The sequence below is a fragment of the Siphateles boraxobius genome, unplaced genomic scaffold (genome assembly GCF_051911475.1).
Source record: "Siphateles boraxobius isolate OS27281-9 unplaced genomic scaffold, OSU_SipBor_1 130, whole genome shotgun sequence".
In the NCBI taxonomy this organism is placed as follows: domain Eukaryota; kingdom Metazoa; phylum Chordata; class Actinopteri; order Cypriniformes; family Leuciscidae; genus Siphateles; species Siphateles boraxobius.
This window is the reverse complement of record NW_027508734.1, coordinates 1,155,625-1,178,975: the sequence shown is the minus strand read 5'-3', so window position 1 is coordinate 1,178,975 and position 23,351 is coordinate 1,155,625. Positions and strand designations below refer to the sequence as shown.

The 23,351-nt window shown below is 40.2% G+C and overlaps 1 protein-coding gene across 1 annotated transcript in view; it reads right to left on the bottom strand.

Moving 5' to 3' along the window:
- LOC143737866 (uncharacterized) overlaps nt 1-23,351 on the bottom strand; it is a 41,548-nt gene that overhangs the window by 9,501 nt on the left and 8,696 nt on the right. Inside the window, exons 4-6 of the mRNA XM_077229725.1 lie at nt 13,802-13,910; nt 13,508-13,606; nt 10,742-10,840 (exon numbers count right to left, since the gene is read on the bottom strand). Of these exons, the coding sequence (XP_077085840.1) occupies nt 10,742-10,840; nt 13,508-13,606; nt 13,802-13,910 (307 nt within the window). The remainder of the gene's footprint in view (nt 1-10,741; nt 10,841-13,507; nt 13,607-13,801; nt 13,911-23,351) is intronic.

Here is a 23,351-nt window from a genome sequence, read left to right as displayed (position 1 = left end):
CCATATTTAAAAAAAATCAAACACAGGGGCAACATGTACAAAGAAAATAAAATTGGGTCTATAACAGAACCCTGTGGAACCCCACAAGTGACGGGCACTGCTGTTGAAACAAAATTACCATACTTTACTGAGAATGCTCTATCAGTAAGATACGCCTTAAACTACTTTAAAACTGTCCCACATATTCCAACCAATTGGGATAACCACTTTATGAGAATCACATGGTCTATTGTATCAAAAGCCGCACTCAAGTCCAATAAAATCAGTGCTGCAGCATTACCTGCATCTCTGATTAAACGAAGGTCATTAACAACTCTCAAGAGTGCCGATTCTGTACTATGACCTGCCCTCAAACCAGACTGAAATTTATCTAAGATGTCATGTTTACTTAAAAATGACATTAGCTGTGCATAAACCACCTTCTCTAAAACATTTGACAAGCTTGGAAGTTTTGAAATAGGCCGGTAATTCTTTAATTCAAATGGGTCTATAAGATATGCTTTTTAAGAAGCGGCTGAATAACTGCTTGCTTGAGGGCCGCTGGAACAATCCCATTGTGACATCCACCAATTCCTTGAGAAGGTCCAAAGGAGTCACATTACAATCATCAGATGTAGGCTTCAAACAATTAATGATGTCCTTTACTTGTGCCACTGACACCTGCTCAAAGTGGTCAAAACTCTTGACACTAGCTGTCAACAACACAGTCTCAACCGGCAATATAGGAAGACTAGATCTAATCTTCTCCACTTTTTCTATAAAAAATGTTTGAAACATGTCACATGTCTCCAACGAGGGAGTCAAAGCAGAACAGCCAATTGGATTTAGAAGTCTGTTTATCGTTGCGAAAAGGGCTGTAGGGACATTACATTTCTGTGCAATGACACTAGAGAAATAATTTTGCCTTGCAGTTTTCACAGCAGCCTGATAATCTGAAAAACACTGCCTCATAATTTGAAGAGAAACCTGTAGCTTATCCTTTCTCCATTTTCGTTCAGCCCTTCTGCATTCCTGCCTCAAAGAACGAATATAATTATTAAGCCAGGGTATAGAATTAATCTTTGGTTTCCTAAATTTATATGGGGCCACTACATCCAAAATATCTGAACAAACAGAATTAAAGACTGTCAACAGTTCATCTGGGCCCAGAGAAATAGGAGGAGACTCAATCACATTCACAAATGAAGAGGAGATATATACCTCAGAAAACTCTACAGCTGTTGAAGACGCAATGAGACAAGAACAAATCACATCCGTCTGAGGCAAAATTGGTCTGCATGGCAAACAGGCATTACAAATAACAGGCATGTGATCAGACAAAACATCATTACAAACATCAATATTACAAATTGGAAGCCCCAGAGACAAGACCAAATCCAAGATATGGCCTTGTTCATGGGTAGGACTTGAAACAGACTGCATGAAATTAAAAGAGTCTACCAATTGTAAAAACTCAGAAACCATAGGCTTATTCGGACAGCACACATGAATATTAAAGTTCCCAAGAATTAAAATATTATCACAAATTGACACAATATGAGATAAAAACTCTGAAAACTGCTGAATAAAATCCTTGTTATACCCACAAGGTATATATATCAGAACACACAAAACAGCTTCCCAAGCATCACACATAATAACTTGGGCCTCAAAGCTCTGATAATTCGCCGTTGACAAAAGACGGCATTTAAATCTCCTCTTAAAAACACAAGCAAGTCCGCCACCCCGGCCAGAAACTCTAGGGGTGCTAAAAAATGAACAGTCATCTGGAGAAAGTTCAATCAGAGGATGCATTTCACCGACATTAAGCCAGGTTTCAGAGATAAACAGAAAATACAAATCGTGTTGTATAAAAAAGTCATTTAAAACAAACGTTTTATTGGAGAGTGATCTTGCATTAACCAGTGCCATATTAACTGTACCAGTCTCCGACGGGAGCAGCGAAGATGCATCCGAGACCACAGCCGACTCAATACAACGCAAATTGTTACTATTTACTCCCCTCGAGCGTCGCTGAGCCACAATCCGCGAGGATGGTATCCAGGAAGCCAAACAAGCTGGATGCAAACAGGGAAGTGTCTTGATCGAATTATCTCCCGAAGTTAACAAACTTTCAAACTTCCACGCCACTCTAGTTTTCACAGTGATTCCTGCCCGTCTCCCACGCTTTCGCCGGTTATTGCTCCGAGTCCGCCGGTACCCAGAAACTAGGCCAGTCCAAGGCTCTACCGGTACAGACAGCATGAAACGCGGGCGAAAACAAAATTTTCCACTCCGAGTGAGATCTGCCATCACTACGTGAATGTGAAGCAAAGTTTTACAGTCATAAGTCCGAAGAGAGTGGTTAGGGCTAATAAAACATACAAATAAAAACAAAAACAATAAAATGGACAACACAGAGCGACGGCCAGCCAACACTATACACGGCGCCATCTTGGACTCTGACTCTGACTCGTATTCTTCAATAATCACGGTTCGAGACATCCGTGTTCGCTGCAGATGGTTCCCTGAATCCTGAGGAATGGCTTTAGTCATTCATTTTATGTCAAAAGAGCCAAGAAAATGGTTTGCAGCACAAATTTGACCACTTGGAATCAGTTCTGTGAGTTTTTTAGGACAGTCTTTCTGCCTTCAGACAATCAAGAACGTGTCCTGAGGGGCATTTTGGACCGTATGCAGATGCCTAATCTGCCGCTACCAACTTTTGTTGCTCATATGTTGGGTGAGTTTCGTAAGCTAAAGACCCCTCCGCCTCAACTAGAGCAAATAGATTTTATACGGAAGCATGTGCTTGAGAAATATAGAGTTGTGGACCTTGTCATGGACCTTCTTTTGCATTTACATTTACCTCACGCTTTTATCCAAAGCAACTTACAATGGCTATGTATGTCAGAGGTCGCACGCCTCTGGAGCAACTAGGGATTAAGTGTGTTGCTCAGGGACACATTGGTGTCTCACAGTGGATTCGAACCCTGGTCTCTCACACCAAAGGCATGTGTCTTATCCACTGTGCCATCACCACCCGCAGGCTTACATGCTTCTTTAAGCCCCTTTTGCAGGCTTACAAGCTTCATGCAGTCCTTGGTCCCAGGGGCGATTCCAGGATTTGATAATTATGGGGGTGGGGTGATATATTTCATGCAGTTGTGTACTTACATTATCCCAAAAGTTCCCATGGATTTGAGGAATTCCAGTTTTAAATAATGACTCGTCCCTTGTCATGGTCGCATATCAATTGTGAACAATATTTGAGAGAAATAGGCCTTTTGTGTACATAGAAAAAGTCTTAGATTCTTAGAGTTCAGCTCATGAAAAATGGGGGCAAAAACAAAAGTGTTGTGTTTATAATTTTGTTCTGTTTGTGTGTGTGTGTGTATATATATATATATATATATATATAATCTATGATACAGTATCTCGCACACCGCTGTTGTGTCGTTCAATCATCATGGTTCACGATTATTGATTGTGAGTACAGAAGATCCAATAAAACGTAAACATAGATCAAGTGAGGCAAGCATGCTTTGGGAAAAATAGAGAAATTAAACAAGGATCAATATCGGCGTTGTGTTTTTGAGATGGAGAGAGCTTCGGGACAAACTGGATCTTGCCAAAGACTCCACTCTTGCATGTGTTTTGGTAGACATGTAAGCAAATATATATTATTTATTGTACACATACAGTTATATTGCACTTTGTTTGTACTTCAGTAAGGCTTTTTTTATCAAGTCTGGTGACCAAGTCTATGGCAGTGAAATTAAATAGAGCTTGTGTTGCACAAAAATAATTAGCTGTTACTTAGAAATACTGTAGGTTCGTTCAAATTTACTTTTAGAACGATTGTTTTAAATGTGTAAAACTGTGCAGCATTAACCCACCAAATCATCTGAACAATAGTCACATATCAGTAACAGGCTAATATAGCATTACATTTCACATTCCTTGCAGCTAATTCATTATGATGATATAGAATAGTGTGATCAAATGTACAGGTAATACAAAAACTAATCCATGTACATGATTCGTAAATTACATACATCTCTGGATGGTAAAAACGACACCTGCTATCATTCCAATGTCCTTCATAGCGTCATCAAGCTCCTCCTTTGATATTGTTATAAACATGCGACCCCTGGAGGCGAAAACATACATATTGTACCTTTAAAATAATTTTTTGAGTAGGCCTAACCAAACTTAAAATTAAACCATAGTAATAATCATTGAAGGCATGTTGCATCATTTGTATTATGTAAAATTAATATTTTAGAATGTTACAAAGCACACCATTTTATTATATTTTTTGGGATCAAAAGACTTAAATGTTTTTACTAGAGGTGGGCATAGATTAATTTGTTTAATCTAGATTAATCTCATTGGAATCTTGGAATTAATCTAGATTAATCTAGATTAAAATGGCTCATTTGAATTCTGCCGAAGGCATTCAGAATATGTGTGCTACCCAAATAATGACTAAAAGTAAGTCTTTGAGAATAGTTCGCCTCGCGTACGGATGTGAATTTCTGCCAAAAATGCCATTCGACAATAGAGGAGCAAGAGTCGAATATCGGTCCAAAAATGTTATAAAATAAAATAAATCAATAAAACGCACAATTACAATGACAGAAAGGGAGGCCAATTTCATCTTGAGCGACTTCTCATCAAACAAACTTTATTAATTGAACAAGTAACATGTTTTCGTCGTTTTTTTTTGTAACATAGTAGGCTAATTGGAAGAAGAATAAAAAATAAGCACGACGTAGCTCCGTTTTTGCATCGCCAAACCAGATGCTCGTTAGATCAAAAATAATGTCATGTCATATGATTTTATGTGAACCTGCCTTTACCGGCAAGAGCCTCCTCCCTTTTAAACAAATTAGTTTCAATCAATGTAAACTATTCGGATGCCGCTGCGCAATACACAGACATTACCGCGGGATGGCGGGTGTTCATTTCATAAGCTGTACACAATGGTAGCTTATTTATTTTGTAGCCTATAAATTAATGTATATGTCCAACGGATAATGTCATACTTTTTAGTAGTGCTATCGTTGCGTAATAATCTGTTTGGTTGTAAAATGTATTACCTGAATGAAATGAAATCGAATGTATCGTCCTGTGGAATCATTCATTCACAGACAGCATACGAAGATGTTCAACTAATAAAGATCTTCATCGCTGGCAAAAATATGATGCATTTGCAGATTTGCTTTCACTAGACTAAACTGTAGCTCTTGATGTTCTTAAATCTTCCTGTTACGACTCCGTGTCGAGTGTGATTGAACGCGCTTCAGAGTTCAGACGATTCAGTGCGTGAGGAACTGAACAGAACTGATTCGCGAACCGATTTAGACAGATCTGCCAACTTGTTTGATGAAGTCTTTGAACAGAATCGACCCAAAAGAGTGATTCATTTGTAAATTGAGCATCGCTCATGCCCATAAAAAAAGATATACACCTTGTGTCCTGACAGGAAAATACCCTGCTGCGCGATTTGCGCGAAAATATAACGATATTCGAAAAAGCTATTTTATGAAACCCAACCCAACTTTGAGAATAGATTAACGGCGATATTTTTTTATCGCCCGATAAGAGCAGCAAGAGGGAAGTAGAGGTCAGTAAGCTGGGCTGAGTTGAGTGGGGGACGGAGGGGGGTGACTCTGGGACGCCAGAGTCACTGTCGAGCCCTCTTGAGGTGTCGTGGGCTAGTCGACGAAACACTGAGGACGGAAGGTGCCCACTTGAAGACCCTAGAGATGTTCCCTACTCCGCTCAATCCAGAGGGTTGTTATGGGGGACCGCACTGTGGTTGCAGCCGTTGTGTGTGCTGACGCGCAATACACTGTATTAACACCAGACAGAAGATTCACGTCACTAGATGGAAAGAAGCGTAAATGGATGGAGAAGCATAGGTTACTGTAAAGCTACGTCTTAGTTAGTGATTATCTTGGCGAAAGCCGAGTACAAATCAGCATGAAGTTTTAACATCTACTCTCGTGTAATGGAAATCATTATTAACAATTCATATCAAAACAAAAGGATAATAACTAACTTCACGTAGACATGAATGGACAAATTACAAACTGAGGGCCACACCTTCAAATCACACATAAATTTTCTTAGGAAATGAAAAATCGTAAAGAAAAGAGGACACTGTCACGGACAGACAAGACAGAGCACCTAACTTTTAACATGAAACACAAATTCTTTCAAATTCTGTTAGTTTTATTAGGAAATTCAATCTGTAAATACATGTGACTTATCAGATAGCTGTAGAGCCTCAGGTGAAGTGGCTAAGAACTGGACCAAGACTGGACCAAGAACCAGTCAGCGGGGGCCCATGGGAAATCAAAAAATTCAACTGGAAATAAATGCTTGTTAGAAAATATTAAGCATGATTTAAAAAATCTTTGCAATGCCCAGTGCCCTAATATAGATGGTATAAACGTGGCACTGAACAAGATCCTGGAAATCATTTTGTATTATACATGGATTGGACCACACAGTTTTGTTCTAATAAACAAAAAACATCACCTAGGCATTTATAAGTCATCTAACACGCTTTATTCTCAACACAAACATTGAATGTGTGTGTGTTTGTGTGTCAGCAAAAATTCTCTGCATGAAATCTGTCTCTGACATGGCCAGGAATATGTTTGCCCCCCCCCCACAACGCCATTGGATCAGAGCGCTGTCAATCACTGCTTGATTTGCGATTCGCAAAGCGGAATCACAGGTCCACTTTTTTCAAACAGTAGGAGAGAGAGACACTTCGACACGTCACTGTTTAGGGTATATACACACGCAATTACAGTAGACACACCCCTGCTTGGTCTAAGTATTGGGGGTCTGCCTCAGACACAAGCTAGCGGTCCGCCCACAAGGGATGTTCACTGTTTTAAGTGCTCCTTGCCAGGATTCACCACTCGTACTTGCCCAAAGTGTAAGCCAGGAGCAAAGTCGTCTTTGTCTCCAATGGAGCCCCCAGAACTCCCAAAAGATACAGTCAATAGAGTGTCTAACAACGGATGGATGATTCTGACTAAGTCATTGGGGAAGGAAATGTGGTCGCAGGCTTTGGCAAGAAGGGAAACTTCAGGGGAGGGATGACGTTCAGACGGGGCAACCCTCCCTCCAGAAGATAGATGTTCCTCGTTTACCTGATGCTTCCGTGAGTGATCAACCTACACTGTGTCATGTGGAGGATATTATTTCCATATTTTTCTTATTGGAATGCCCCGTGTTAAGGATTCTGCAAGATATAGGACCCAGACGCAAATGAGCAGACAAGGTTTTTATTAACAGGACTGAAGACTTGAGACAGCAGGGAGTGAAGCGTGAATCGCAGTAAAAAAACAGTAGGGAAAGGCAAACGACAACGACAGGCAGGATGGATGACCACTGAGACCGTCAGCAAGATGGCGATGATGTGAGTGCAATAGAGACCGCTCTGAAGTAAAGACCAGGCAGAAACATTAGGAACATGCAGCTTGATGTAGATCTCAGATGTAGCTCCAGTCTTGCCACCAGGTAGAGGCTCACAGAACCAGAAGCTGAACACAGGGGATAGCTGCACCACTCAGGCAGCTGAGAGTCAATGGCCAGGGAACTCAGGATACAGGACAGAAACACACAGAACATACAAGACGAGACTCAAGACGAGACTCAAGACAGACAAGATAAGGCAACAATTAAGATAAGCAAAACTAAACTGACAAGATCAGTGAAAAGAGAAACAAAAAGTAGAGAAATAAATATATAAAAAGCAAACTAATGAAAACAACTAAGACAAAAAACTGGAGTAACTAAAGAGAAGCAAGACTTCCACTTGACAGGGAAAATAAGAACTAACAAAAAAATATAATTCTAAACAAAAGAAAACTAGATTACCAAGCACAAGTGCTAAAGCTTAAGCAAAACAGTAACAATGATAGAGAACCAGCGTAAGCACTAGGATTAATTTCAATATCACAAACCAGAAAACACTGAAATGTGCAAAGACATGAGGGAAAAAGGCACAATATGAAGGGACCAGAGCACATGAGGATCAGGTGAGCACAATTAACGAAACAAGGACAAGAGGTGGACTAAACAAGGGGGCGTGGTAACAGGAAACAAGGAGGCGGGACATGAGGAGCACATGGCAAACACAGACCAAGACAGAGCCATGTGCTCAAACACAAGAAAAACACAGAAACATGAAACCACAACAAAACAGACAAGGCTGCCAGGGCAGAACCCTGACAGCCCCGTTCAGAGTGAAGGTCGACACTGGTGTTTCTCTTTTTGCGGTGCAATCAGTGGTTGTCCAGACTATTCCTGGGGGGGACATATGAATAAAACCATGGCCCACAACTCCTATTCAGCTTGCGGATGGAGCATCCGGTCGCCCGCTGGGTGTTATTTGGTTGTCTTTGGGTTTCATGGGCCAGTGTTTCTATCACCGCTTTGCTGTTGTTCATAATCTTTCTTCTCCTGTTATCTTGGGAATGGATTTTATGTTGAGATCTTCAGTCACGATTCATGTTCTGTTCAGAACTGTAGTGCCTGGTGATGAGCCGGTACCCCTTGAGGAGTTAGAGAGCGCTGACTTAACAATGCCTAGTTCTGATTTGTCATGCCTGGATTTCAGCTCTTCTGCCCTGTCTGAGAAGGTTGATGAAGAATCAACCCTAAATAACGTGCAGAAAAACAAATTGACTGAAATGTTTGAGACCTGCTTGATGGATATATAGGACGCACCTCTCTAGTGGAGCACAAAATTGTTACGGGTGATGCAAAACCGGTTCACCTTACCCCTTACCACTCTTCTCCTGCTAAAAAGGAATTTATTGAGTCTCAAATCAAGGACATGTTGAAGGAAGGAATAATTGAACCTGCTTCTGGTCCTTTTTCTGCTCCAGTTGTAATTGTCCCAAAACATTCAGGAGAGCCAAGGTTCTGTGTCGATTATCGTGCACTCAATAAGCTCACTGTCAAAGACTCGTATCCCCTCCCATGGATTGATGAATCTCTTGACTTCCTGGCTAGAGGGACTCTCATTGACCTAATTTTAGAAAATACAAACATTTGTTAGTTTTTAATTGAAAGTTGCTTTAAAGGCACAATATGTAAGATTTTTGTAATAAAATACTCAAACACCACTTGCACAGTGTGATATATTTCATGCACTTGTGTACTTACATTATCCCAAAAGTTCCCATGGATTTGAGGAATTCCAGTTTTAGATAATGACTCGTCCCTTGATCTCAAAGATCTAAGACTTTTTCCATGTACACAAAAGGCCTATTTTTAACCTGCTGTTAGATGTTGTTGTAAGTGAATTAATTATAAAAATATGAGCTTTGTGTCAAGCTACTACCCTCCTAAATCTGAATATATTGAACCATATGTAATGTAACACTGTATTCAGTAATGTATATGATGATTTATACATTATATAAAAACATAGAGATTTAAACTTTTTATTTATTGTCATCATGCTGATTGCAACAAGTTGAGGCAAGATCTTATTAACAAATCAGATCAAAACAAAAGGATAATAACTAACTTACAAATTACAACCAAATTACAAACTGAGGGCCATAAAAACACAGAGAAACCAAATGGCTAAACCAGGGCTGGCGACTATCAGGCACTCAGACACTGTTCTCACACCTTCATATCACACATACATTTCCTTACGCAATAAAAAATCACAAAGCAAAGAGGACACTGTCACGGACAGACAAGACAGAGCACGAAACTTGTAACATGAAACAAATTCTTTCAAATTCTGTCAGTTTTATTAGGAAATTCAAACTGTAAAAACATGTGGCGTATCAGATCGCTGTAGAGCCTCAGGTCAAGTGGCAGGTGAACTGATCATCTCTTCCTTTTTACTACTGGTTAGTAAAAATGGATCAATCAGTGTTTCAACTGTGGAAAGATGTCAATAAAACAGCTGGAGAATAATGTCATGTAACGTAACATTTAGCCTACCTCAGGAAAGCCATTTAATGACCATATCATGTTAGTTAGCTAGAAAAATAAACTATAGAGAGTTGTATTTTACTAAATATATTCATTATATATTACATATGATATTTTTACTCATATCATAAAAATGGTGCAAATATGTGTATATAGGTTTTTGTAAAGTCAATAGATGCTGAAAGATGCACAATACCAAGCTGGACTCTGCAAAAGCACTGTATAATCTTCCAGTCATCGAGGCTTCACCGACAGAGGAGCCCGATCTCATGAAAGTGCGTATCTATACAACGAATGTTATTTCTCGTGGCATTTATATGCCAAAAATAGTTTTTGCGTGCATATGATGCGCACTTTATGGCGTATAATGCGAACGCACTGCCCACCCCTAATCCTACCCAAGGGGTTTTCACTGCGTAGTATATGCATGCATAAACCATTTTTGGCATATAAATGGCACGATTAAATAGATAATTTACAGTGGCTCCACAATGACAGCTCTTTTCTGCACGCCCTTCAGTGAATTTGCACTTAAAAATAGTTGCTACACTTTTGCTCTGTGTGCTGTGAGGAATGTACCAGATAGAAAGGAAAAGTTGATAGAGGCTCTATCAGAGTTTCTCTGTCCTCCATGACTTGCACAAACATTTAAAACTGCATGAACAATGGTAATTGTGTTGCTAATGTACCTGACTTTCCAGTAGATGCAGGAGTCCTTGGGACTCCCTTCATTTGTGAAACCAGGAATTCCTTATATCATTTTTTAGCTCACTGTTGGCCTCTTCCAGGTGTTTAATGCGGTCCTCGAGGTGTTCAATCTTCTGTCGATCCATCTTGGTCTGTTCTTTTAGTTTGGCCAACTTCAACATTTCTGTGGGTGACACTGCACATTTTTTAGATATTTTTTTGTACATATATTCTCCCATCCCAAGAATGTCCCTTGCTCAGAGCTTCGCAATGGTGCAAATAATTAAAGTTGTGGTAAAACACGATTTTACTTTTCTAACTTTAGCTAGTGTGTACTGTTGCTGTTTGAGCATAAACAACATCTGCAAAGTTACAACGCTCAAAGTTCAAAGCAAAGGGAGATATTTGCTTTTAAAGAAATCAATTTCTAAGGACTACAGCAAACGGCCGGTAGGGACTACACGACATTCCTCCGGGGTTGCTGACATCACTAACACCAATATTTACATAAACCCCACCAAGAATACTAAATAAGGGGGCGAGGCCATTTTTGCTTTGGAGAAGAGTTGTTGTGGTATAGTTGGTTGTCGTTGCCGCAATGCCGTCGAAACGCTGTTATTTCCATCCGGATTGCAGGTTCACTTTGTTCAGCCTTTCTAGGGTCGGGGGAGTTAGGTTTCAATTGTGTTTTCTTACCCTCTTGCTTGAGGGTGTCAATGATGGCCTTCTGGACAGCAGTCAGGTCGGCAGTCTTACCCATGATTGCGGTTTTGAGTAATGAAACAGGCTGGGAGTTTTTAAAAGCCTCAGGAATCTTTTGCAGGTGTTTAGAGTTAATTAGTTGATTCTGATGATTAGGTTAATAGCTCGTTTAGAGACCCTTTTCATGATATGCAAATTTTTTGAGATAGGAATTTTGGGTTTTCATGAGCAGTATGCCAAAATCATCAGTATTAAAACAATAAAAGACCTGAAATATTTCAGTTGGTGTGCAATGAATCTAAAATATATGAAAGTTTAATTTTTATCATTACATTATGGAAAATAATGAACTTTATCACAATATGCAAATTTTTTCAGAAGGAACTGTATTCCTGTACGGCAGCAGAGATCATTTAAATCCAGCCAGTCGGAGCGCACTCCAAAACCGGCTGCTCTGATGTCTAACTTTTCGTTCTGTGTCGTTTAAAACCAAGAAACTGCGACTCGTTTATGGAAGCAGCAGGTATTTTTCGACGCTGCAGATGTAAAAACAGCGATTCGCGTGATAGTTCCCTAACGGTTGTATCGTCATTATTGAGCATGTTTAGAAGATGTCCTGTTCTGGAAGCGGTGTAGAGCAATTCGGTGTTTGGGGCGCCGAGACCTCCGTCTCTACGCGGCATGAAGATAAATTCCCAACACACACACACACACACACACACACACACACACACACACACACACACACACACACACACACACACACACACACACACACACACACACACACACACACACACACACTGCCCCTACCCCTACCCCTACCCCTAAACCTACCCATCACAGGAGACTTTCTGCATTTTTACATTTTCAAAAAACATCACTTAGTATGATTTATAAGCTGTTTTCCCCATGGGGACCAAAAAATGTCCCCACACGAACAAGGATTTCAGATATTGCCATCCTATTGGGGACATTTTGTCCCCATAATGTAGGGTTTACCAGGCCACACACACACACACACACACACACACACACACACACACACACACACACACACACACACACACACACACACACACACACACACACACACAAAACAGTTAAGGGGTTAATGTAATGTTAACCCATAAAGGTAAGTGGTTTCTTAAGTACATTTATTCATTTAGCTGACGCTTTTATCCAAAGTTTGATAATTAATCTGCTGCGTCATATTTATGACAGGTTATGTTGTCTTGGTAATGTCAAGTTGTCATGACAAAGACACTGACAGGTTATGATGTATTGGTTTATGTCAAGTTGTCAAAACAAAGACATCTCAAACAATGTCATATTTGCATTCAAAATGTCATAATTGAGCGAATGACACTTAATAAACATGCATAAAACCATATTAATGACATGTGTCATGTCAGTCTTGTGCACACCCCTTCAAGTAAAGTGTTACCGAATGTCTAAAGTGGACTATCGAAATCGAAATAAAGTGTAACCTAAAGTGTTCCTGATTTTCTTAAAGGCAGAATCTCAAAGATGCAAAAACATCCTCTAAGTTTTGCTTAATTGCAATAACCGTGTTTACGGTGCATTTCTAAGAAACGGGTGCATTTTCACTCCTCCCTCTTTTACACTCAATAAAACTCAGTCAAATGAGGATCTCACACACTTTCTGAACTCCAGCTCACACTCAACAACACTCTTTCATTTCCTAGAGCTCAAGAACGGCACACAGGTAAATCTATATATTCTGTACAAATGTAAATCATAGTTCAGATACTGAAAATCATCTTAATAATGCATTTTCTGTCTTTAATCTTCTCATTTTAATCTGTAACAACTAGTCTCGAGGACTCTTCAAATCAAGATATTAATCGGTTGTCATCAAACGAGCGGCTTTGAGGACTTCCTGTGCTTTCCATCTAAATAAAAGCTTCATGTAATGTAAAATATTATTAATAATAATTAAAAAAATACTAAACAAAATAAGAAATATTAATGTGGAAAATTTTTCGCTGCAAAATAAGAGTGTTTAAGAAATTATTATAATTATTATAACTTTAGTCAGAGATATATTCATAAAAGCATGCAGAAGTTGTTGATTATGTTATTAATAGTGATTTGCACTGATTGTGAAGCTGTAAGTGTCTGTCACTCTCGTTCTCAGGATGAGATCTGCGGTTCTCCTCCTTCTCCTCGTTCTCCCCGTCACTCTGATGTTCACTGATGACAGTTTTAATGATGTCAAAGATCCCTGCCATATTCACAGAGAAAACGACGATTATGATCAATCTGAAAAAAAACATATTCTCTCATCTGATGCTAGTTTTAACAGTTCTCCCTGCCAGAAAAATAAGAATAACAATGCTTATAATAATTTTAAAAAAAATCATATTCTCTCAGAAACTTTCACAAGAACTGATTTAGATGCCTGGGCAAAGTACCTAACACAGCAGAAACTTTGTGGCAGTGACAGACCTTCTCTCCAGTCCTTTATTGATGACGAAGCAGGCATTATAAAGATCTGCAATGGAGAAGGCATCAGAGACAGACTCAACCTGTGCACAAGCAGGAAAGCGTTCACTGTGTACATTGTCACAAAAAAGAAGAAACTGCCGTGTGAAGTTGAGAGTGTAAAAGCGATTGAGTGCTATGTGGTTGTCGCTTGTGATGTCATTGTCAACCAGTGTTTGCCTGCTCACTATCAGACACAAACTATCACACCGCCAGGTAAATTTGGTGAGATCTGCCGGCCGCCGAAGACATGTTTGCTTCATCATTGGTGGCAATGAAGAGCATCTTCTCTATAGGTTACTCTAGGGTTGAAAAGTGAACTTAGTTGGAAGTAATTTCTACTTAATCTCTATAGGACGTTTCGCATAAGCGTCATTATCCAAGACGAATGCAAACATGTTTCATAAGCTTCACTTCTATCATCTAACATCACTCCTACATCTGCTTTTAGTCCTTTCAGGTCTGAGATTCTCATTTATGTTTGTGAACGCTACATTTAATCTGTCCATTAGTGTATCAGTGAATATGAGATTCTTTTTTCCGACATGTTTCAAAAACGGTTTCCAGAAGTATATGTTTGCTTGATTGGAGAAATTATTGCTGTTTATTATTGTTTTCAGTTCAAATTATAGCAATTTCTATGCTTTTCCATGTGTCATTTTGAGAACTAAACTGTTTTTTTTCTAGCTGTTTTATTTTCTGTAAAACTACAACTGTGTACAGGCATGTGTGGTGTTATGGTTTTACAAAACCACATTTGTGCTAAAAATAAAACCTCTTACTGTCTGTCAGTGTGAGTGTCTTATTGTTCATTCCCACATCATGGATCGACGGTCAGTATGGCCGGTCTCTGTGTCAAGTCACCTTTATTTATATAGCGCTTTTTACAATACTGATTGTTTCAAAGCAGCTTTACAGAGATAACAGGAGAATGTGTCTCACACTGTGATCCTGAACAAACACACAGAAAGAGGTGAACGTTTGATAATGTTCATGCATTTATAATGAAAGAGAAGAAAAAATGGGAAGCTGAAAGTCAAGCTGTGAGACACAATAAACCCTGACAAAAAGTATTTTCTAGTAATCCTGAAGACATCGATTCTCAAATTCACATCTTTATTGGCCAGACGTTGAATTCTCTTACAGTGGAAATCTCCAAATCCTCCGTCAGTGTCACAGTGGCTTACTGATGCTATGCATTTCTTAAAACTTGAGAAAATCAAATACGCGATGAGAGGAAACACTGACAAGTTTTTTTTTACATCTGGCAGCCCTTTCTATCATATTATGCAGACTTCCAGGTCTTACCAGACTAAGTCCTGTTATATTTCATATTTGTATATGATTTTAAGTAAGCCTGGGTATGGTTTAGTTTGGTTATGTCCTTTTCCTTTCTTGTCTTCTGTTATCTGTTTAAAATATAAATTCTAAAAGTTGCCTATTTTATGTAACTCGATTCAGTTTTCAATAAAAACATGTTGCAAAAAAAAAAACACTTGCCTGATGCTCATGCTACCGCTAACCCAGACGTCGAGGTCACGTCACTCGTCAAGTTGCATTTTCAAGTTCCAACAAGTAAAAAACACTGGAAGTTGTTACACAAATTTGTACGAGCAGTTTCAGTATCCCAGAGTCAGAAAGTCACAGATGAACAGCCCAAAACAGTTAAAGGGATAGTTCACCCAAAAATGTAAATTCTGTCAGTATTTTCTCTCCCTCATGTTGTTCAACCCCGTAAGACCTTCGTTCATCTTCGCAACACAAATTAAGATATTTGTGATTAAATCTGAGATCTGGATCACTCCTCCATAGACTTCTAAGGGATTGAAACTTGTTCCCCGAAAAGTTATTAAAGACATCGTTAAAATAGTCCAAGTGACTACAGTGACTCAATCTCTGGCTCAAAGTTTATCAAGCGACGAGAATACTTTCCAAAGTCTTACGGGGTCGAACAGCATGAGGGAGATTAATTACTGACAGCATTTTCATTTTTGGGTGAACTATCCCTTTAATGTTTCTCAAGAAAGGTTTTTCTGAAGGTCTTGACAGGTTTGTGAAACTAATCGTTCAACCTTTTACAGCTCCGACATGGCGAACAGTGGCGCAAAAAGTGGGTAAAAGTGACTTACATTTAGACCTTATTGTTGTCATATCATTTTCTGCACTGCAGAAATTTATTGGCATTAACAGGCAAAATACCATGTTTATAATCATTCAACATGTATTTGCATTTCCATTATATTTTTACATTTGCATTACATATTCAGTATTAGTCACAGTAGCTGTAATTGACATGATGTCCTTCTTTCTCTTCATTTTGGTGAGAACTATAGAGCAAAAGCAATGGGGACCAAGAAGCGTATTAATCCATTTACTGAAAATAACTGACTTGCTAGGTAACTGTCTAACCGTTTACAGGGTTCCTGCACACTTTTTAAAGTCAAATTTAAGGCTTTTAAAGACCTTTTTAAGACCTGAAGAAATCTAAATTCATACCGTACATTAGGGGTGTGCAATATTGACAAAAATATATCTCAATATTTTCAACGTTTTGTTGATAATAATTAGATATTTTACTGATTGTGTTTTTGTGCTGGTGCCATGGCTGGTTTAGGCCTGTTGTTGACAGCTGACTCACGAAGATATTCATATTTTTCATATTCTATGCAGTGGTCAGTTCACAGCAGTGACAGACATTATTTTTTTAATTAATGTACAATATTTGCCACCTTAAATTGATTTCCAGGGGGATTTTCACCCATATATGGACATTCTTTCTAAACTTATTTAGAGTTATGCATCACCTTTTACGTCAAATACTAACATTCAAATTATACAGTAATTATACTTATTTATACAATAATACTTAATTATACAATAATTATACAGTACCACTGTTACCTGTCAAATTAAATAATTCAATCAAAATCCATCGTTGCAGAAGCGGCATTAATATATTTACACTCCATTTACAATTGCATAAATAAAGCTATGAGATATTTTTTTAAATCAATATTTATATGAAATGATTTCTAATTTTGATGTTTTAACTAAAGGGTACTTTAAATATGAAACTAAAACCGCCAGTAGGCGGCGGCAAGTCACTAATTAATAAGTGAGTTGAGGGAGTCATTCATTCATTCAACCGATTTGTTCAAATGGCTGATTCATTCGGGAAAGCAGCAAATGATTCGTTCAAAACGCGGATTTCAGTCCAGAAATCATCGCTGTCTGTTGCATTGAGACTCTGCTACGGTTTCATTATGAAATTCTAGTCGGCGAAATAAAGGGAAAACAAACAATATTGACAATATTGTGTCTAAAAAGTAACTCACAATGTTAACTTATTGTTAATTTAACTGTTGTATAACATAAATATCACAGTTGCAATTGTGCACGGGAAAACGGCACTCTTACTGATGTGATATTCTAATATAAGAACATAATATGATATAAATATAAGACAAAAAATAATTTGGGGACATACCTATGAACTGCACACAGCAGTGAAAGCACGAGAGACAAATGCGATGTCAGGTCTTCGGCGTAAGTCACAAGTTAGCTTTTCTAAAGGAAGGAAAGTAGCAATTTGATTCATCCACATATTAACAGAAGGGACATGAGGAGTGGACCACAACAGGAGTATATATTTTCTCGCTAAGTAGGTACAAAGATATAAAACACATTCTAGATCATGGTTGAGGTGTAATTCAGTAATTCAGGAGATAGATACTCAGGGATAGAGAAAAAGATTTACTTATAATCCTCTGAACAATTTTATGTATTTCTTTCCAGTACACCTTGATCATGTCACAGCTCCAAAACATATGCATCACTGTGCCAATATTAGACTTACACTTGAAACACAATTGGGAAACATTAGGAAAGATCTTATGGAGATGAGCTGGTGTTAAATAAGTCCTGTAAATGAACTTAAAGTTTTGCTCGTGATTCAATATAGAAGTACTGCAGTTTTAAAACTGACAAAAGTGCTTCATGATCAATTTAGGTGAGATGTGTTAACTGTTGATTCCAATCACCTTGTGTGTTAACTTGCACACAAAAAGATAATAGACCAATGTGAATGCTTTACAGTAGCAAAATGTGGCCAGATGTTATCTTTCACAAACCTCTTTTGTAGGTAACACTGGAACAACCTTTTATCTGAGGGTGAGCCAGATCATCTTGTGCCGTCCACATCCCAAATTCTAGTGGACAGTGACCTTTTCCTAATGGCCGGGAGGATGGTTGGCCATCCTTCATCCATGGCGGTCCTTGTTTGCCAGGGATCAGTCCTGCTGTGATACATGTTTTACAAGGAAGACCAACTGAAACAGCAGCTATTCAGCTTCAAGACTGCCCAGATCTAGATCATCGTGAAACTATACAGTTGGTATTAAAATGTTATTCCAAAACAAATTGTTCTACAGAGAACCTCACCAGCAAATAGATCATTCCAAAAAAATCAATTATTGTGAATGGCATAAAACATTTTAACGACAGAAACATTTGGTCACTGCTGCAAGAACATCCAGATGCTGTGCCTCTGATGTTCCTCAGACACTCAGGCCTCATCCACACTACTGGGTTTTAGTTTAGAAACGGAGAATTAAAACGAATACGATCTCCGTCCACACCAGCCTTTTAATTGCGTATTAGAATTGATCTCCGTCAACATTAAATTGTCTGTAAACGCGGATCATGTCACCATTCACCTACACTGGGTGTGCGCGTGCCGGTGTAAACAGGAATTAGATTGACTATTCCTCAGATTTCGCTGAGGTTGATAAGTGCCGATCTGGACATTCGAAGGTTTTCGCACCATTCCTCAGGAACTACAACTTCATTGATAAAATGATCCAACCATGTGCTGGTTAAAACACTTAAAAGACTGAAAGTTCAAACATTCATCAGTGGACCACTCCCAGCAAGAGGAACAAACAGGTTTTCACGGTTGCTTGGGCTTAATACATGGCAGCAAAAAACCTGCAATATAAAAGGAGTGAATTTCATTGATAACTTCAATCTTTTCTGGAGTCAGAGGCAACCTTATCAACAGAATGGCCACAGTTGTGACCCCCAGATACCAACCAAAAAACAGCAGGCCCCACAACCACCAAAGCCTACGGGCCCAGCTCGCCCTCCCACTCCCCCTGTGGGAGCTCTTCGGCCTCTGCCACAGCGCCAGGGCCCACACCCTCCTCCAGCGGCTCCAGGTGATCCAAAAACAACTGATACCAGCTCTCAGTGATATGTGTCGGGTCCCCGCTATGATAACAATAACTTTCTCAAATATTTACAGAACAAGCGGGAACCCAGTGTGCCTGTATCTTTCTCTATTGCTGTTCGATTACATGAAAGAAAGTCTAAGGCCTTCAAAGGCCGTACAGCAAACCCATCTAATCTGGTGCCTATTACACGACAAACTAAGATTGCTGTGAGGACAAAAACTAAGACGGTTAGTTAGCACTCTGAAACATCCGCTCACTTAAAAATAAATCAGAATCAGAATCAGAAAGAGCTTTATTGCCAAGTGTGCTTGCACACACAAGGAATTTGTTTTGGTGCTGAGGCTTCCAGTGGACATATAGAAATACAATAAGAAACATGAAACTTAATACTACAAATTATAAGAATAAAGAATAAAAATAAAAATATATGAGAATAAAACTATCACAGTTGGGTTTAGTCAGAATAGACATTTCCAGGTTTACAGATTATGAACATATTTACAGTGTTTTGAATATTATAAATACATAAATCTACATATAAGTATCACCTGAATTGTAGGATATTGCACTAAACAGTGGGAGTATTGCACTTAAAGGCAAATGCCTTGGGAGGAGTGTTAACTGTTCAGGAGGGAAATGGCCTGTGGGAAGAAACTGTTCCTGTGCCGAGATGTTCTAGTGGCCAGTGATCTGAGTCGCCTTCTTGACGGTAACAGTTCAAACAGGAGGTGTCCAGGGTGAGTGGAGTCTGTGATGATTTTACCTGCTCTCTTCCTCACTCTGGAAGAGTACAGGTCCTGGAGGGATGGTAGGGGGGCCCCAATAATCCTCTCCGCAGTCCGGACTGTCCGTTGTAGTCTCCTGATGTCGGATTTGGTGGCTGAACCAAACCAGACAGTGATGGATGTGCATAAGACAGACTCAATGACGGCTGAGTAGAACTGAATCAGCAGCTCCTGTGGCAAGTTGAACTTCCTCAGCTGGCGAAGGAAGTAGAGTCTCTGCTGGGCTTTTTTTTACAATGGAGTCAATGTGATTGTCCCACTACAGGTCCTGAGAGATGGAAGTGCCCAGGAACCTGAATGACTCCACTGCTTCCACAGTGCTGTTCATGATGGTGAGTGGGGGGAGTGCTGGGCTGTTCCTCCTGAAGTCCACGATCATCTCCACTGTTTTGAGCGTGTTCAGCTCAAGGTTGTTATAACTGCACCAAACAGCCAGCTGTTCAACCTCCAGTCTGTAAGCAGACTCGTCACCGTTCCGGATGAGACCGATGACAGTGGTGTCGTCGGCAAATTTCAGGAGCTTGACAGAGGGGTCTTTAGAAGTGCAGTCATTAGTGTACAGGGAGAAGAGCAGTGGGGAGAGAACGCACCCTTGGGGAGCGCCAGTGCTGGTGGTGAGAGTCCTGGATGTGTGTTTCCCCAGTCTCACTCGCTGCTGCCGGTGCGTCAGGAAGCTGGAGATCCACTGACAGATCGAGGATGGTATGGAGAGCTGGGTCAGTTTGGCTGTGAGAAGATCAGGCATGATGGTATTGAAGGCCGAACTGAAGTCCACAAAGAGGATCCTTGCATAAGTCCCAGGTCTGTCCAGATGTTGCAGGATATAATGCAGTCCCATGTTGACTGCATCATCCACAGACCTGTTTGCTCTGTAAGCAAACTGAAAGGGATCCAGCAGGGGTCCAGTGATGTCCTTCAGGTGGGCCAGCATCAGTCTTTCAAACGACTTCATGACCACAGACGTGAGAGCGACAGGTCTGTAGTCATTAAGTCCAGTGATTTTGGGTTTTTTGGGGACAGGAATGATAGTGGAGCGTTTGAAGCAGCAGGGAACTTCACACTGCTCCAATGATCTGTTGAAGATCTGCGTGAAGACCGGGGCCAGTTGGTCAGCACAGGCTTTTAAACAAGCAGATGAGATGCCGTCTGGGCCTGAGGCTTTCCTAGTCTTCTGTTTTTTGAAGACTCGGCTCATGTCCTCCACACAGACCTTAAGCTCAGGTTGGATGGCAGGAGGGGGGAGTAATGGGAGTGCAGAAGGTGATGGTGAATGTGTGAAGTGCAGGTCAGAGCCGGTGTGTGGTGTGAATGAGGGCTTTTCAAACCTGCAGTAAAATGAATTTAAATCGTCAGCCAGGTGTTGATTGTCCTCAGATCGGGGGGATGGTGACTTGTAGTTGCTGATGTTCCTCAGGCCATTCCAGACTGATGATGGGTCGTTGGATGAAAACTGTTTTTTCAGTTTTTCAGAGTAGCTTCTTTTAGCAACTCTGATCTCATTTGTCAGTCTGTTTCTGGCCTGGTTATACAAGATTGTATCCCCACTTCTGTAGGCATCCTCTTTGGCATGACAAAGGTGTTTGAGTTTCCCAGTAAACCATGGTTTATCATTAGTAAATGATAAGAATGTCCTGGTAGTAATGCATGTATCCTCACAGAAACTTATATATGATGTTACAGTATCTGTGAGCTCATCCAGATCGGTGGTAGCAGCTTCAAAAACAGTCCAATCAGTGCAATCAAAGCAGGCCTGTAGATTCTGCTCTGCTTCATTAGTCCATCTTTTTACAGTCCTTATTCCAGGTTTAGCTGATTTCAGTTTCTGCCTGTAGGTCGGTATGAGATGAACCAAACAGTGATCAGAGAGCCCTAAAGCTGCCCGTGAGACGGAGTGATACGCATTCCTTATTGTGGTGTAACAATGGTCCAGTATATTACTGTCTCTGGTGGGACATGTAACGTGCTGTCTGTATTTTGGTAGTTCACGTGAAAGATTTGCTTAAAATCCCCAATAATTATTATAAGAGAGTCCGGGTGCCTTTGTTCCGTTTCAGATATTTCTTCAGCCAGCTGTTGTAGCGCCGCGCTCACGAACGCGTCTGGAGGGATGTAAACATTCACGAGAATGAAAGAGGAAAACTCCCGTGGCGAGTAGAAAGGTTTGCAATTAATGAAATGGGTCTCTAAGTTAGGAGAGCATATCTTGTTCAGTGTTGTTATATCTGAACACCAATTTTCGTTAATGTAGAAACACAATCCACCACCTCTCGTTTTCCCCGTTAGCTCCGCGATGCGATCCGCTCGGAACAGCTGGAAGCCCGGCAGATGTATTGCGTTGTCCGGTATGGCTTCACTCAGCCAGGTTTCAGTGAAGCACAGAGCAGCAGAGTTAGAAAAATCCTTGTTAATCCTTGTGAGGAGAAGTAGTTCGTCCATTTTGTTAGGAAGGGATCGGAGGTTCGCAAGATGAATGCTGGGGAGTGCAGTGCGCAGGCCGCGCTCGCGGAGTTTAACCAGCGCGCCGGCTCGCTTCCCGCGTTTGCGTCTGACCGCGCGTTTGAACAACACCGCTGCCCCTCCGACGAGAATGTCCAGCAAAACGTCTGAATAATCAAAAACTGTATAGAAGTTTTCTGGTGTGTGTTTCCTAATGTCCAGTAGTTCGTCTTTGGTGAAACTGATAGGAAAATAATGACTAAACACAGGACTAGTGATGTGACATTTGAACCGAGGCGTTAGAGCTTGTGTCGAGAAAAAATGGGCGTGCCAGATGAAGCCGCGATTCGAGGCTTGTGTTGTTAACGTGAAGATCACGTGACTAATGACAAACGAGGCCTCGGTTTGTGTGGATACGTCATCGGTTCGGTCTGAGTGTCGAAACTCGCGCCACCTTGTGGGTGTTGTCAGGAGTAGTAAGCACTTGTAGTAGTGAACAAACGAACAAAAACAACACAATAGCTGGAGAGCTCCACACCGAGGCAGCCATCTGCGGCGCCATCTTGGATCATCACTTCTAGTCAACGACTTAATAACCATTTACAACCTGGATTTTATGTTGCTAAATGAAACTTGGCTAGAAGACAGCTGCAGTGCAACAGTCCTCAATGAAACAGCCCCTACTAACTTTACTTTTATGAGTGTCTGCAGAGCTGTTAGAAGAGGCGGAGGTTTAGCTGCTCTTTTTAAAGATGTCTATCAATGTAAGCAAATATCATTTGGGAATTACCCGTCTTTCGAGTATCTGGGTATTGTGTTAAAAGGTGCTCCACGCATTTTACTTATCATTGTTTACAGGCCTCCAAAATACTCTCCAGCTTTTGCTGAGGAATTTACAGAACTGTTATCAACAATTTCCTCAGAGTTTTACTGTTTTGCCGTTGCTGGAGATTTTAACATTCACATAGATAATGCAGAAAACAATATGGCAAAAGAAATCAAAACTGTTTCAAAAACTTTTGATCTGACTCAG